The 17754-nt window shown below is 37.6% G+C and overlaps 1 protein-coding gene across 3 annotated transcripts in view; it reads right to left on the minus strand.

The window, feature by feature from the left end:
• Positions 1 to 3507: 3507 nt before the first annotated feature.
• LOC109397521 (pH-sensitive chloride channel 2-like) overlaps positions 3508 to 17754 on the minus strand; it is a 67739-nt gene continuing 53492 nt past the window's right edge. For all 3 annotated transcript variants that reach the window (XM_062850777.1, XM_062850776.1, XM_062850778.1), the window contains 5 exons: positions 14746 to 14831; positions 14369 to 14684; positions 14137 to 14295; positions 4186 to 4688; positions 3508 to 4123 (listed from right to left, as the gene is read on the minus strand). In XM_062850777.1, the coding sequence (XP_062706761.1) occupies positions 3839 to 4123; positions 4186 to 4688; positions 14137 to 14295; positions 14369 to 14684; positions 14746 to 14831 (1349 nt within the window). In that variant the 3' untranslated portion in view covers positions 3508 to 3838. The remainder of the gene's footprint in view (positions 4124 to 4185; positions 4689 to 14136; positions 14296 to 14368; positions 14685 to 14745; positions 14832 to 17754) is intronic.

A 17754-nucleotide genomic window follows, 5' to 3' on the forward strand; every position in this document is an offset into this window, starting at 1 on the left:
GTTGTCATCGTGTATTGGTTTGCAACCTTACTCAAGTAAAGATTCAAATCCTTACACAACCATCCGAATGAAATTTGTTCTAGCCTGGATGTCTGTTCTCTGTGACTGAACTTTTGTAGTGAATCTAAGGAGCTCCTACAAGGACTTTTTCAGTAGCTCCTCCAACGATTGTTCATGAAATTGCTTCAATGAAATTAAATTTCTTCAGGAAATTTTTAAACATTGCTATAGAATTTCTTTCAGATAACCCTCCAAGAATAACTCCTATATGTTTTATGTGATTTCATAAAATACTTCTATAAATATCTGTGGAGAAATATCTCAAAGAATTCCCGGAGGAATCTCTAAAGGAATCCCAGGAAATATTTCTGAGATTCGCAGGAGGCATTCCAAAAAGAAACCTTCTAGGCATTTGGTCACCTCCAGGCTTGACAGAAAATCCCTCGCGAGAAAATGAGGAAACGATTTCGGCGATTTTCTGAGTGAAAATAAAACTCAGAAATCACAACACAAATCCTCAACAGCACCGAGCGCGAGCTTGCCGCGCAGCGAGGAGTTCGTCCAACACTCATAATTGCTTGTTGTGTTTCTCACGTCCACTCACACTCAAAAAGCTCTCGCGAGTTCCACTCCCATAAAGTAAGACTCTCGAGGCGAAAATCGCACTCAAATACAGTAGAAGTTCGCTCGGTGCAAACGGTTTAACTGCAATGCTTTTTAACTGCAAGTCCACTAAGTGCAACAATTTTGCAGTTATCGCACCGCTATCTGTCAAAAACGAAACGTCAATAGAGTTGCGATGTTTTTCAGATGCACTACAGCTGCATTGCGATGTTTTTGAGTGCATTCTGGCTGCGTCCAGCAGCAATTGACAACTGTTTGACGGCTGTCAGTCGTTGAAGTTAGCGAATTTCATTCGATAACTGAAACGTAAACATGTTGCACTTATCGAACGTCTAGTGTACCCGAAATAATCATCGGTTCTTTTTTCGTTCCCCTCTTCCTCGCTCAGTTTTTATTGCCTCTCTATTTGGGGTCCGTTCGCTCCCTCGCGACGAGGCTAAAGCAAAGCACCGCTCTAGAGCATGTTGCAAAACTCTTTTGATTTCGAGGAGGATTATCAATCCTGGACACCCCTGACGATATTTTCCAAGGGATTCTTTGGAAGAAAATCATTGAAAAATGTTTGAGGTAATCTATTACTGACATTCATGAAAAATCATTAAACAACTGGAAGAGTCTTAACTGATATTTTAGATGGAATTATTTGGTAGGCTTTAGATGGAATCCATAGGGAAATTTCTAAAAGAATCCGCGTGGGAATTTTTGAATAAATTGTTCAACTAATTCCTGAAGATTATGTGATAGAATCTCAAGGAATTTTCTGAAATAATTCTAGAAAGAGTTGCTAAAGAAATTTCTGGAAACTCTCCCTCAGAAACCCTTGGTGGAATTCCTACAAGGATTTTTAATAAATATTTAGAAAAAAATTCAAGACAAATCTTTTAACAAAATTCATGGCTGTTCGGAAACAATCCCCGAAGGAATTCATGAACATAGTTTTAAAAGAACCCCTAAAAAATGTCTGGAGAAATACTCTAACTTCTGTCAAGGTCCCTAGAAATGCCCAAAGGAATACATATTTGTAAAACTATCTAGGAATTGTTATTGAAGATATTTCCAAATTTCTTAAATAATCCGAAGAAAAATTCTCAATGATATCCCTGGAAGAATTTCAGGAGAAATTACAGGTGAAATACGTGAAGAAATACCCGGAGTAACTAATGAACTATATGATTATTTTTTTCAGAAATCTCTGAAAGAATATCTACTGGAATTACAAAACAAAATCATGGAAGAACTTCTGAAGAATGTTCTGGAGCCACTCCATGGAGAAATTTATAGAAGAAGCCCTAAAAGAATTTTCGGAGTAGGGTGGGGCGGGGCAAGATGGGTCGCATAAGGATGGATCACCATAACTTTGTAAATACAAATCGTATTGGTTTGTATTCGTCCGCTACTCTTTAATACACTAGTTAGCTATGTTAAAAGTCGATAAAAAGTTCATTAAATACAAAATATGATGTTAAACGAGCAGTTTTAAAAAGTGATCGATTTTGCACCGTGAAAAAAGTGCGGGGCAAGATGGGTCACCTTTTAAGTAATTCACATTTTCTCAACGAAAAACGTCAAAATATAAGATTTGTTTCGCATTCATATATGCTCCATATCCATACTGAATAAACAAGAGCTACTAATAAACATTTTATAGATTTATTTGGAATATAAAAAACTTAACGATTTGAGTGGTCCTAAGCTGTCCTAAGGCGTCTTGAAAATCGATGTTTTCACTAAAAAATTATCATAATTTTATGTTATAATTTAGAGTGTTCATTCCGCTTGATTGAAGTCATTTATGAGATGGTCTTGTAATAAAAAATAAATAACTTTTGAATGCTCCAAAAATTCGTTCAAAATTGAAGGTGACCCATCTTGCCCCGCGTCCGTTTATATGGAGATTATATGGAATGTATCGTATAAGAAAAATGGCTAAAAACCGTTTTATTTTTTATTTCCAATGAGAGTGAATAATTTTTCAATCAATGCCCCAAACTTTTGTATATTCATGCTGGTCATCTAACAAAATTATTAATCTAAACAAAACATGAGTAATGCGCCCAAAAATGGCACTGACCCATCTTGCCCCGTGACCCATCTTGCCCCGCCAGAGGAATTCCTGAAAGAATCCTGGGATAACTGTGTAAATATAATTTCTCTATAAGTTACGCCACGCTTTGAGGAGAGAGGGGTTCCGAAGAATGTGATAAATTCAGAGGAGTTCTATACAAAAAGTGTGCCACAGAAGGGAAGGAGGAAGGGGCGTGGTATTAAAAATGGGCATTTTTGCGTGACCTTATTTATGGAATTTCTAATAAATCAATGGCGCCATTTCAGGAAGATCTCCATAGAAATTCTTTGGAAAATTTATAGAGGAACTTAAACCATCTCTAAAAAATATTTCTGAAGAAACATTAGATTTTTTTTTAAGAATCCTTGGAGAAATTCCTGAAAGAATTCTGGACTAGTAACCCCAGGAACGTATAATTTAAATGCCTACATTGGCATAAATTGAATGCAATTAATTTGTAATTTGTTGTTTTATTGTAAACGATAACCCAGGATAACCTTTTAGTTGCTACTTTACATGAGATCAAGGATTCTGACATAGGAAACATTGATTCAGAAAATAAGTTGAGAATGTGATACGAAAAATTGCCAAATATACCAACTGCTGTGAAAATTTTTGACAATTGGACAAACAACTTATATTTTCCGCCTACCAAGATCTAGCTATAACACCCCCTGTCGGTTTATAGCCAGTGTAAAAAGCTGGATTGCTGTTCAATGATTGAATAAACCGTTCTTAAGCTTGATTAAAAACTTAAACGTTCCCAAGAAGGTATGTAGCTAGCAGGCTTGTAAACCATAAAAAAATTAAACGCATACTTAAACTGAACTATTTTATGTTAACAAATTTCATGTTTATTTCTCTTAACACATAGAGTTAAGCTAATAATGCATTTGCACATATAGTTTCCTTAAATACTAGTATCGGGCACTGCAGTGTGTAATTCTTAAAATTGCTTTAGTCACATTATTTACAATATGAGAAGTATTTGCCAGCGTTTTACACGTACTCCCTGTAAGCGTTCTGAATAAATTATTTGCTTCATTAAAACAATATTCCATTGGACATCACATTTCTATGTTTTGCGTAATTCATAGGTATACCACCTTGATCTGGTTTTAGCTTGAACTGACGACGATTAGCTTGAACTTACAGATAGTAAACGAAAGACCAATAGAATATATTGAAAACGAAAAAGCAAACCGGAAACACAAATCTCGACCGCTTGTCTATCCAGATGGCAATTTCCTGCGGAGTCATCGTTGTCCATCCGTTACCATTTATATTGGACTGTTCGTTAATTTTGCTCAAATCGGTGGTCGAGCCCGAGGTGTCTTCAATTTTGATCGATACGTTTCCATTGCGGTTGTCAACGGAGTCTGCATGCGAAGTCGTGATGATTGGAAGCAGGGAATTGGTCTTCGATGGGAAGGACTAAAATTGTAGATAAGAAAATTAGACAGGAGATTTGAATTTACAGTCTTTGAATAACATACATGAACCGTCAGATAATTGTTGTAGGAGTTATTCGAAGCCGTAATCGTTGACTGCGCATCCAAGCTTGTGCATGAGTGAGACTTTTGCAGATTTCCGTTGGCATTCTTCCTCGATGGGACCGGTGTGAACGTCGACTTCAGAATGTACTTGCTGTTCTTCTTCTTCAGTTCGACATTTTTCTGCCTTCGCCAGATGGTGTTGACGAAGGCAAACTCCACCAGGCTTCCAAAGATGAAACCCGTGCAGCCGAGGAACCAGATTTCCGACGCTTTGATGTAGCTAACCTTGGGCAGTGTTTTGCCCTGTGCCGATGCAAGTGTGATGAACGTCAACATCGTGCTGGTTCCGAGCGTTATCCGAGGAGCAGATTGGTCGGCCTGAAGCCAGAAAGTGACCCACGAGATCGCTACCAACATTATCGAGGGGATGAAGTAGTCCATCAGGTAGAAGCCCATTTCACGGGCTAGATGGACGGTGAAGCTTAGGGAGCTGTAGTTGCCAGCTGAGGAACACAAAATGTGCATTAATATTGCAAAATTGGTATAGTAAGTGCTTCAACTAAAACAAAGTTTATAATGTTATAGTAAATTAGTTAATGGTATATGGTTAGCCGTAAATGGTTTTAGTCTTACAAGTCTTATACATGTAGTGGTTCTTAGCATTTTAGTGGTGTATTTAACCAAATTACTCAGAGCATATCATTATTCAGAATAGTGTATGATGTGTATGATTGATGCCAGGAAATATTTCCTAAGAATTTTTTTAAAACTCTGAACAGTTCAGTATTCTGTATTCTTCAGAACTCGGTATTTTGCAGAAATTTGTAAGTGTATCACAGAACTCTGGATTTTACAAAACTCCAAATACTTCATAAATCTCAATCGAACACAACTCTGAAAATTTCAAGATTCAGGATTTTTCATAAACTACAAGTTTTTTGGAAATTCAAATTCAAAAAATACTTTAGAACTTAGGATTCTTCAGAATCCACAATTCTTCTACTCTTTGAACACTTCAAAAGTCTGCATTCTTCCAAATTCAAGCATACTTCCAGGCCCTGAATACTTCTGAACTCTATTTTCTTCAGAACCCAGATATCCAAATTTTTCGAACAGAACTCTAGGCTTTATTTTAATGTAGATAAGACTAGAAATTCTTACAAAACTTAAACATTTGGGAGTTTAAGCGTATTAAGTCAATTCTCTGTGCTGTTACGGTCGTCATGTCAGAGATGGGAGCAATCACTTAGAAAGATTTACACTCACTTGGTATCTTTTCAATTAAGTATCTATCAAAAACAGCGTATTGACCAATCCAAATTTCTGTGTGGTAGTGGTTTGTGTTCAGATTTTCCGTGTTTATTTATTTATTTACATAGATATATTTATTTATTTTTATTTATTTATTTACATCGTCTTCAGGTTACCTGTACAGACTGTATAACTTAATATTATGGTTTGTTTAAATCTAAGATGCGGCTTAAGGCAAAAACACAGGACTATAGCACTCAGTTTACAATTCATCATTATTGTTCATCAAATTCATATTAGAACTAAAACAAACACATCACATTAACAAATATCAATAAAGTTAACAAATCATTTTTCAAGAACAATAACTGCAGATTATACGGGTTTTGCAATCATACAACTATACATATATTGGTTTCATATACATTTCGATTTTGAGCATTAAATTGTTTCATTCCTCAGCGCTGGTGGCATCCATGGATCATTGTTCCTACGAACAAACTCTCGAAATTTTATTCCGCGTGGCCAGGTTGTTGCAGTCATGGCTAGCAGCTTCCAACGGTTGGCTAACACAATTTTAAATGAAATGTAATCCAGTTCATCGCAATTTTTATAACGAGGAACTAATTTTGTTACTTTCAAACACTCGGGTTCTGGAGCACAAAGAGACTGCGATACCAACAGAGCAATGTCGTTTTCTGTCACCCGTCGGTCGATATTCGTTAAAAGCAGCGAAAACGACTCATTAGAAGTGTGCTCAGGCGAGTGCGACTGCGAGCTATTGGGCATACATACACTTGTATTGTTTGGCGGTTGGTGCGGTGAGTTGATTGGTGTTGAGCTGAGACGTGTTGAATGCCGTTGTGCGGTTGCAGATGACGTGGATGATGTGATAGCAATAGACAATTTAGTGATCGAATTGTTCATTATTCCAATTTGTGATTTTATTTCCTCTAGATCGGCTGTAAACGAGCTATCTGACGGTAGAGCCTTGGTAGTTTCAGGAATGCGATCTCTGGCATCACGGAACTCGAATATGCATTCGTCACATATCCAAACGATATTTTTGGATAGTGAACACAATTGGTCCTCAGTTATAGCTGCACACGTAGCGTGGAACTTTTTAGCGCATCTCCCCTCACAAACAGTGTAAAGACAGTTCAAAGTATCAATGTCTGTGGAGCATTTCTTACACTGGTTATCCATTACGTTTGGCTGTAACTCACTTGTGGCTTCAACAAAATTACACTTATTTATTTAATAATTCCGGTATCCTTGTAAGTCCAAATACTTAGTTCGTTTACACACAGGTCAAGTACAGAAGCACTAAGCAGTAAGAACTTGAATGATGAATATATTCAGTATATTTCACGTAGAAATAAGTTCGAAATCGGAGCAATACAATAGCGTTAGACTCAAGCGAACCATGCAGATGCAGATATGTTATGTGTTAATCTATCTGTAAGAACTTTGTAAACATCTTTTGTTCTCACGTATATGGATAGGCTTGCATTAGGTTTCGTGAGACATTTTTTGGACAACTCAATGGAGCACTTTTACCTTGTAGTTCTATCTAAAACTTTGCCGAATAAAGTAGGAGTCGCACACGCATACCAAAGTCACGAGAGAGGGATACGAAGGCGAGTCTCCACGAGATGAATATAAATTACACTCACATTGTAAAGAGTCGCTTTCAACACTCTGTCACGATTTTGGTGTGCGTGTGCAATCGTTTCTTTATACGGCAAAGTTTTAGAAAAACTATGAGTTAAAAGTGCTCCATACACTGTTTTTTGATAGCATGCTTCTGAGCTGAGAAAATAGGTAAATCCAACGGAAGCTAACGATACCTCCGCATCTGGTGGCAGGAACGAGAACCCTATAAAAACGTGACTCCCCAAAATTTCACATGGCGCAGCATAGGCAAAGTGCACTTTTTTCACTTTTTCGTATCGAATAGGCTCCTAAAGTCCTATCAGGATTCTTGTTTTAAACCACATGGTTTAAGAGTACATATTTACTCATTTTTTGACGTTTTTATTAACCGTAGTTGAAAATATATAATTTTTATTTTTTTAGCCTTTTGTCTCGTCCCTAGCTTATAACACATACTTTGAGTGATTTTTTTCACCGTGTATGTCAGATAGGAACATTTTTGAAATCCCAGTGCGAAAAATGTCGAGCTCAGTCACACAAGGTTGAACTCAAATGTCAAAGTAGAACTATTTACCATTTTACTTATTTCGAAATTTCTCATTATTCCTTTGTTTTTCAAGTTCGAGTAAAGTACAATTCCGATTAGAACACCATGCTTGATCGTATTATTCAATATAAGCGAGATTTCGTCTTTAATTTTAGGACCCTATTCCGCATCGTAGAGAAACAAACGAGCACTTTTTGGAAAGAAAATTTACTTCTCTTTCAGATGCGCTTAAATCCGGTAGGTACTTACGAACAATTTATGTGATTGATTTGAGGAGCTCTTGCTATGCCTCCGGCGGGCGATCTTCCGGATTTTTTGTTAGCTGGCCAATCCGGTGTCTGTCGGCATGGGCATCAAGAATGATGATAATGGAAGCCATTACCAATGGAAAATAGCAACTACCAAGGCAAAATATTAGTTCATTTTTAAGACGAAAAATTGAATTTTTGATGTAAACAAACGATTTTCTCCTCATGTCGCCTAGCGCCTCTACAATTGGGGGTCATTCGAATTCTTCTATACCAAGTGAGTGTAACTCTTTCTAAGTAAATGTTCCCATTCCGGACATGGCGACCGTAACAGCACAGCATCGACATTTTTTATAGCCTAATATTTAGAAAGAGCTCATTTTCCTTAGTAAAACAGGATTTTGCCACTGATGGAACTGAGGTTGATTTAAAAGGAAAATTTCGTTGAAAATTCGGTTGCAATAATGGTCAGAGACATTCCGGTGAGCTTTTAAGGAAATACTGTTTTGATTCAAACATTTTTTTTAGAAATTCTAGTGGAATCCTCGGAATATTTTCTTTCATTCAAATAACTCCAGAACTTAGAAAGGATTCTCAAAACCAAAGTCTGCTGGCATGGAGGAGTTTGTAGTGATATTCCGGAAGAAAATAATGGAGGAATCGCCGAAGGAGTTCCCGGGGAGATCAAGGAAGGAGTTCAAAGAAAAATCCCGGAAAAATCTCTTGGAGGAATTCTGGAAGGCTTTAATGCAGAAATCTCAGACGAAATTCTTGGACAAAATCCTGCAAGAATTTCTTGGGGGAAACTCGCAAGGTTTCACAGAGTTCACAGAAAAAAACTTCTAGAGGAATTTTGTATGAAAATTCTAAAAGAATCCCGAAAAACATTCCTGGTAGAATTTCTGGATCTGGATCTTGGTAAAATGAATTATTTGGCATAAATCGTTAATTTAGACGATATAATTGACCAATTAACACTTTGATTGCTTTAAACAACTATTTCCATGATTCATGGCTTGCAGTTAAAAAAGCTCAATATCACACATTTTGCCCTATAAATTCAGATATAGCTCAAAATTGTGACGTGCTGGAGCAATTCTGAGCTCTAATTCGGATTCGGTGACCCAAAATCTGTCAGAGATACATAAGTTCGCTTTTGAGACAAACAATGTTTCGCTTCGTCTGTTATGAAGAATGCGAAAAATCACCTTCTTCCCACCCTATTCTAGGCACTGACCTGCCAGGAATTTTTTTTAAAATCACCATTGAATTCTCAAATAATTTACGTCAATGTCACGCCAAAGTTGATCCATAGTATATTCTTTGGAATTCATCAAAATTTTCCACAGAATGTGTATGGTAATCCCAGCAGAATCAGATATCCAAATTTTTCGAACAGAACTCTAGGCTTTATTTTAATGTAGATAAGACTAGAAATTCTTACAAAACTTAAACATTTGGGAGTTTAAGCGTATTAAGTCAATTCTCTGTGCTGTTACGGTCGTCATGTCAGAGATGGGAGCAATCACTTAGAAAGATTTACACTCACTTGGTATCTTTTCAATTAAGTATCTATCAAAAACAGCGTATTGACCAATCCAAATTTCTGTGTGGTAGTGGTTTGTGTTCAGATTTTCCGTGTTTATTTATTTATTTACATAGATATATTTATTTATTTTTATTTATTTATTTACATCGTCTTCAGGTTACCTGTACAGACTGTATAACTTAATATTATGGTTTGTTTAAATCTAAGATGCGGCTTAAGGCAAAAACACAGGACTATAGCACTCAGTTTACAATTCATCATTATTGTTCATCAAATTCATATTAGAACTAAAACAAACACATCACATTAACAAATATCAATAAAGTTAACAAATCATTTTTCAAGAACAATAACTGCAGATTATACGGGTTTTGCAATCATACAACTATACATATATTGGTTTCATATACATTTCGATTTTGAGCATTAAATTGTTTCATTCCTCAGCGCTGGTGGCATCCATGGATCATTGTTCCTACGAACAAACTCTCGAAATTTTATTCCGCGTGGCCAGGTTGTTGCAGTCATGGCTAGCAGCTTCCAACGGTTGGCTAACACAATTTTAAATGAAATGTAATCCAGTTCATCGCAATTTTTATAACGAGGAACTAATTTTGTTACTTTCAAACACTCGGGTTCTGGAGCACAAAGAGACTGCGATACCAACAGAGCAATGTCGTTTTCTGTCACCCGTCGGTCGATATTCGTTAAAAGCAGCGAAAACGACTCATTAGAAGTGTGCTCAGGCGAGTGCGACTGCGAGCTATTGGGCATACATACACTTGTATTGTTTGGCGGTTGGTGCGGTGAGTTGATTGGTGTTGAGCTGAGACGTGTTGAATGCCGTTGTGCGGTTGCAGATGACGTGGATGATGTGATAGCAATAGACAATTTAGTGATCGAATTGTTCATTATTCCAATTTGTGATTTTATTTCCTCTAGATCGGCTGTAAACGAGCTATCTGACGGTAGAGCCTTGGTAGTTTCAGGAATGCGATCTCTGGCATCACGGAACTCGAATATGCATTCGTCACATATCCAAACGATATTTTTGGATAGTGAACACAATTGGTCCTCAGTTATAGCTGCACACGTAGCGTGGAACTTTTTAGCGCATCTCCCCTCACAAACAGTGTAAAGACAGTTCAAAGTATCAATGTCTGTGGAGCATTTCTTACACTGGTTATCCATTACGTTTGGCTGTAACTCACTTGTGGCTTCAACAAAATTACACTTATTTATTTAATAATTCCGGTATCCTTGTAAGTCCAAATACTTAGTTCGTTTACACACAGGTCAAGTACAGAAGCACTAAGCAGTAAGAACTTGAATGATGAATATATTCAGTATATTTCACGTAGAAATAAGTTCGAAATCGGAGCAATACAATAGCGTTAGACTCAAGCGAACCATGCAGATGCAGATATGTTATGTGTTAATCTATCTGTAAGAACTTTGTAAACATCTTTTGTTCTCACGTATATGGATAGGCTTGCATTAGGTTTCGTGAGACATTTTTTGGACAACTCAATGGAGCACTTTTACCTTGTAGTTCTATCTAAAACTTTGCCGAATAAAGTAGGAGTCGCACACGCATACCAAAGTCACGAGAGAGGGATACGAAGGCGAGTCTCCACGAGATGAATATAAATTACACTCACATTGTAAAGAGTCGCTTTCAACACTCTGTCACGATTTTGGTGTGCGTGTGCAATCGTTTCTTTATACGGCAAAGTTTTAGAAAAACTATGAGTTAAAAGTGCTCCATACACTGTTTTTTGATAGCATGCTTCTGAGCTGAGAAAATAGGTAAATCCAACGGAAGCTAACGATACCTCCGCATCTGGTGGCAGGAACGAGAACCCTATAAAAACGTGACTCCCCAAAATTTCACATGGCGCAGCATAGGCAAAGTGCACTTTTTTCACTTTTTCGTATCGAATAGGCTCCTAAAGTCCTATCAGGATTCTTGTTTTAAACCACAATATGGGAACGTTCAAAAATTACGTCCAACATTTGGGGGAGGGGGGGGGGTCTAGAAAAGTGTGACAGTACGTGTATTGGGTATAGGAAAAGTGCGTGACAGAGGGGGGAGGGGGGGTCTAGAAATCCCGAAAAACGATGGACGTAATATTTGAATCTTCCCTATATGGTTTAAGAGTACATATTTACTCATTTTTTGACGTTTTTATTAACCGTAGTTGAAAATATATAATTTTTATTTTTTTAGCCTTTTGTCTCGTCCCTAGCTTATAACACATACTTTGAGTGATTTTTTTCACCGTGTATGTCAGATAGGAACATTTTTGAAATCCCAGTGCGAAAAATGTCGAGCTCAGTCACACAAGGTTGAACTCAAATGTCAAAGTAGAACTATTTACCATTTTACTTATTTCGAAATTTCTCATTATTCCTTTGTTTTTCAAGTTCGAGTAAAGTACAATTCCGATTAGAACACCATGCTTGATCGTATTATTCAATATAAGCGAGATTTCGTCTTTAATTTTAGGACCCTATTCCGCATCGTAGAGAAACAAACGAGCACTTTTTGGAAAGAAAATTTACTTCTCTTTCAGATGCGCTTAAATCCGGTAGGTACTTACGAACAATTTATGTGATTGATTTGAGGAGCTCTTGCTATGCCTCCGGCGGGCGATCTTCCGGATTTTTTGTTAGCTGGCCAATCCGGTGTCTGTCGGCATGGGCATCAAGAATGATGATAATGGAAGCCATTACCAATGGAAAATAGCAACTACCAAGGCAAAATATTAGTTCATTTTTAAGACGAAAAATTGAATTTTTGATGTAAACAAACGATTTTCTCCTCATGTCGCCTAGCGCCTCTACAATTGGGGGTCATTCGAATTCTTCTATACCAAGTGAGTGTAACTCTTTCTAAGTAAATGTTCCCATTCCGGACATGGCGACCGTAACAGCACAGCATCGACATTTTTTATAGCCTAATATTTAGAAAGAGCTCATTTTCCTTAGTAAAACAGGATTTTGCCACTGATGGAACTGAGGTTGATTTAAAAGGAAAATTTCGTTGAAAATTCGGTTGCAATAATGGTCAGAGACATTCCGGTGAGCTTTTAAGGAAATACTGTTTTGATTCAAACATTTTTTTTAGAAATTCTAGTGGAATCCTCGGAATATTTTCTTTCATTCAAATAACTCCAGAACTTAGAAAGGATTCTCAAAACCAAAGTCTGCTGGCATGGAGGAGTTTGTAGTGATATTCCGGAAGAAAATAATGGAGGAATCGCCGAAGGAGTTCCCGGGGAGATCAAGGAAGGAGTTCAAAGAAAAATCCCGGAAAAATCTCTTGGAGGAATTCTGGAAGGCTTTAATGCAGAAATCTCAGACGAAATTCTTGGACAAAATCCTGCAAGAATTTCTTGGGGGAAACTCGCAAGGTTTCACAGAGTTCACAGAAAAAAACTTCTAGAGGAATTTTGTATGAAAATTCTAAAAGAATCCCGAAAAACATTCCTGGTAGAATTTCTGGATCTGGATCTTGGTAAAATGAATTATTTGGCATAAATCGTTAATTTAGACGATATAATTGACCAATTAACACTTTGATTGCTTTAAACAACTATTTCCATGATTCATGGCTTGCAGTTAAAAAAGCTCAATATCACACATTTTGCCCTATAAATTCAGATATAGCTCAAAATTGTGACGTGCTGGAGCAATTCTGAGCTCTAATTCGGATTCGGTGACCCAAAATCTGTCAGAGATACATAAGTTCGCTTTTGAGACAAACAATGTTTCGCTTCGTCTGTTATGAAGAATGCGAAAAATCACCTTCTTCCCACCCTATTCTAGGCACTGACCTGCCAGGAATTTTTTTTAAAATCACCATTGAATTCTCAAATAATTTACGTCAATGTCACGCCAAAGTTGATCCATAGTATATTCTTTGGAATTCATCAAAATTTTCCACAGAATGTGTATGGTAATCCCAGCAGAATATATTTGCAATACAAATTTTGGTATACCGTCTACTGTAGATTGAACTTATGAAATCTTATCGGTTTGTTTCTGCCAATGCTTTAACTGCTCCTAGAAGACCCTCCTGAACCTCAGTCAAATATCTCCCGAAAATTCAGCAAGCATTCCAGAGTAATATTTGAATCTCATAATTCAGGTTTTCATAGAACTTGTCCTAGAATCCGGAACCAGCAAGTCATGAATTTGAGCTTAGAATTAGCTTATAAGGTAAAATAACAAAATAAAAAAGGCGTAAATTAGCACACTTTTCCACGCGGGTGAACATATTTCGAATTAATCACAATTCGATTGTAGCATCATCATGAAGTTACAACTTATGTAGCACTGAAATCTTTCTTACATACATTCAGGATTACACGTGGGTTCTGTGAAAGTGCTACATGGCGACCGTAAAAACAAAAAGAACCTTTTTTGGCACGGTCGCCATGTAGCGTTTTCAACCATCACTTTACACGGAAAATTCCAAAATGGTGAGCTTATTTTATATGAAAACGATGTTGCCAAATGTTGCCAATGATGAAGGTAATGATGTGAATGACGATGAAAATAATAATAATGACCATAGTAATAAACTTATGATAATATGATATAAGAGAGTGGATTATTGATGACTCGTTTTCTCTTACATTTTCCGACATCACAAATCAAAAACAAGTCTCATTTTTTTCCCTCAAAACACTCACCAAAGGCTCCGTGACGAAGATCGCTCAGATCAGCGTTTATCATCGTTTCGTTCGTAAACATATCCAGCAGCACGTACTCGGTGAGGTGCAGTTCCGGAGCTAAGGTGACGGGAGACTTCTTTTCCCACTGCAGGTTGAGATCAGCCTCGTTGTACATCCCTGTAAAACAAAACCCGAAACACGTGTCAATCGTATCGCCTAAAAACTTCATCCGGACGTGGTATTTTCTTACAGCTCTCCAAAACGGTGGAACAGTGCTGTTCGTCGAAGGGGAACTTCTGAAGATTCATCCAGCAGTACAGCGTTGCACTTATTCGAGTTGAAATGATCACAGTACCATCGGGGGAGACCGAGGTCAGAATGTCTTTTTCTGCCGTCCCCAGAATATCCGAGCTGCGCTCGTTGGCAAGAAACACGTGCGGAACCCACAGGACATCTCTCAGGGATTGTTCGCCCATGATGGGCTCCGTCCGGTTGGGAGCTACTTTTTTGAACACCAATCGCGAGTCCACGTACCGCAGCTGTAGTAGGGCGTGGATCTTAAATTGCTGCGGGGAAATGATTTTGATTGATTTACAAATATTATCAATAGTTGGGTCTTTTGCTTACCAGGTCATGAGCTTCCAAATTCTGCAAAAAGTATATGTAAGCTCGAGCGTACACCTGCACTGGAAGCTTTGTGCCATTTTCGGCATCTAAAAAGAAATAAAAACAGATTTAAGCATTAATGAATAATCTCAAACGATTTCACATTTGCAAAACTAAGGATTTTTTATCTTTTCTTAATAAATTTATTGATTTACTTGCAGGTACTTTGGCCCACGAAATCAAGGTAGGTGAGGGAATTATAGTCAGTTTCGAAGAGCTATTATTTTTTTTTTTTTTTTTCAAATGAATATTTGATGCAGGAAAATGTAGAGCATAGACAGACAAACGTAACAACTTGAACATTTTCTCGAGCATTTTCTGATTCAAATCATAGTCACGGAAAATTATTCATCCAATGTTAAACAAACTTAGTTTGGCCAACCACGAACAAGGTGGCGGTAGTGAGCAAATTTCAAATTCGAACATAAACGATGCGAGCGCTACGGATGGACAGTTGGCTAACCATCACGTTTTCAAATTTATCGTTCATTTGGTATACAACGGAAATGATTAGTGTGTTATGTCTGTTGTCTGTGGTTAGAGCCTTGTTAGAACGGTTAGAACCAGGGTTAGAACTCAAAATGAAATGTTCTCAAGCTCGGTGACGCGATAATATAGACGAGTGCATCGTCGAACCACAGACAAACAGACGTAACACTTGCGAAATTTCCATCGACCACGCTTTTAACGATCATTTTACATTTTCATAGTTGTGGCTTTCACAACCAGAGGCGCGCGCATCGTTTTTCTACGTATTTGACGTTTCACACTAGCGCCTTCTGTTGACGATATTGCACAACACAGTGATTCGTGCAACTTTTCCACCAGGTGATCGTAGTGTGAACTAGGCGATGGATTTACATGAAAATCGTTCAAGGTGTCTGTTTGTCTGTGGTCGAACTAAATTCATCGCGGTCCGAGAATTTTGACATTAGAGCGGGGCCGCTTCCAATCAGAAGTGAACGATTTCCAATCAGAACCTAGTTTCAAAATTCTCGGACCGCGATGAATTCAGTTCATCGGTGCACTCGTCTATATATTATCATAGACGAGTGCACCGATGAACTGAATTCATCGCGGTCCGAGAATTTTGACACTAGAGCGGGGCCGCTTCCAATCAGAAGTGCACGGTTTCCAATCAGAATTGAACAATTCTGATTGGGAATGGCCCCGCTCTAGTGTCAAAGTTCTTGGACCACGATGAAATCAGTTCATCGGTGCACTCGTCTATGTATCTTATGTTAGTTGATTCAAACTGCAGTGTTTTCTCCCCGTGTAAGCATGTGGCTCCCATTTCACAGCGCAACATTTTTTTGTCTCAAGAGCAAACTTATGTGTCTCCGAAGGATTTTGGGCCGCTGAATCCGAATCCGGGCTCAGATTTGCTCCAACACGTCACAATTTTGAGCTATACCTCAATTTAAAGGGCAAAATATGCGATTTTGGGCTTTTTTGACTGCAAGCCATTAAGCTTGGAATTATTTTTTTTAAGCAATCAAAAGGTTAATTGGTCAATTAACATCTAAATTAACGACTCATGCAAAATATTTCGTTTTACCTAATCAAATTTGATGGATTTAAGCATTTTATGTTAGTATGAAAACTTGCATGCAACATTTGGAGGATGACTTGTATGGAAAATATCGTACCTATCATAAATCGCTTAAAACTATCAAAATCGATTTGGTAAAACGAAATATTTTGCATGAGTCGTTAATTTAGATGTTAATTGACCAATTAACCTTTTGATTGCTTAAAAAAATATTTCCTTGCTTATTGGCTTGCAGTCAAAAAAACCCAAAATCACATATTTTGCCCTATAAATTGAGGTATAGCTCAAAATTGTGACGTGTTGGAGCAAATCTGAGCCCGGATTCGGACTCAGCGGCCCAAAATCCTTCGGAGACACATAAGTTTGCTCTTGAGACAGACAAAAAGTTAATTTTTGTTACGCTGTGTTTTCATCCTATGAAAAACAAAGGATTGAAGCGTTGTTGGTTTTGTTTCATATTTTTGTATTTTTTGTAAGATGTGAGCATGCATGAAAACAAAAAGAACGGAATCAATCGGTGCCGTAATCGCTTGTTTTCGAATAGGGGAGCGTCCATAAATTACGTCACGCAAAAATTGTCCATTTTCAATCCCCCGTCGAGTCAAGTACAATATCTTATAAGACACTGAAGACCAAGCTGAAGACGATCTCACAGTTGAGGTCGAAATACGTATCTGTGAAAGGATGCAAATTGTTAGTGGAATTCGAAGGAACAGTACTTAACGTACGTACGTAAAATCGAACCAAAATTTCGTTTGTTCCCAATTCAACTAGAGATTCAACCGTGGATTAAACCCAAGGTTTCGGCTAAATATAGCCGAATTTTGGTTGTGTTTACTTTTCTTTTTCTACGTGAAGTATCAAAATAATGTTCTAAAAATATGGAATTTTATGGTTGCTCAGAAAAAGGTGCTTTTATTGTCGTCGCGGTCGAAACCCGAAGTTTCCCCACACCCGACAATCGATTTTTCTCAAAATCCATACGTGAATCCTAACGTCGGACGTAGGGCGCTGGACAGCGGACCTGGCCCCTCTATCCATCGCACTGTGCCCACGGAGACAAATTTCGTTCGTTAGAAACAAAAATATTCATGTTTATTCGGTAAACTGATAAAATTTTTAAAACTAAAACTAAACTAAAACTAAAAGATAAAAAAAGATAAAAAAAAAGATTAATTTTTAAAACTAACTCAATTACATATTGATTTCTACAATACCTATTGAAGAGCCCCTCGTTCCGCCGTCGAGAACATAAACAAAACTCTCAAGTTCCAGCTGCAGCACCAAACAAGATTTCCTCTTGCAAAAAAGTCAAGTTTCACCAAAAGTATCCACGAAATCCTATTGGTTTCGGGAGCGTATGATGTTGGCATTGAAAGTGCCACGCGGGAAGTGGGTTTTCCTAGAGAAGGAAATGA

The sequence above is a fragment of the Aedes albopictus genome, chromosome 2 (assembly GCF_035046485.1).
Source record: "Aedes albopictus strain Foshan chromosome 2, AalbF5, whole genome shotgun sequence".
In the NCBI taxonomy this organism is placed as follows: Eukaryota; Metazoa; Arthropoda; class Insecta; order Diptera; family Culicidae; genus Aedes; species Aedes albopictus.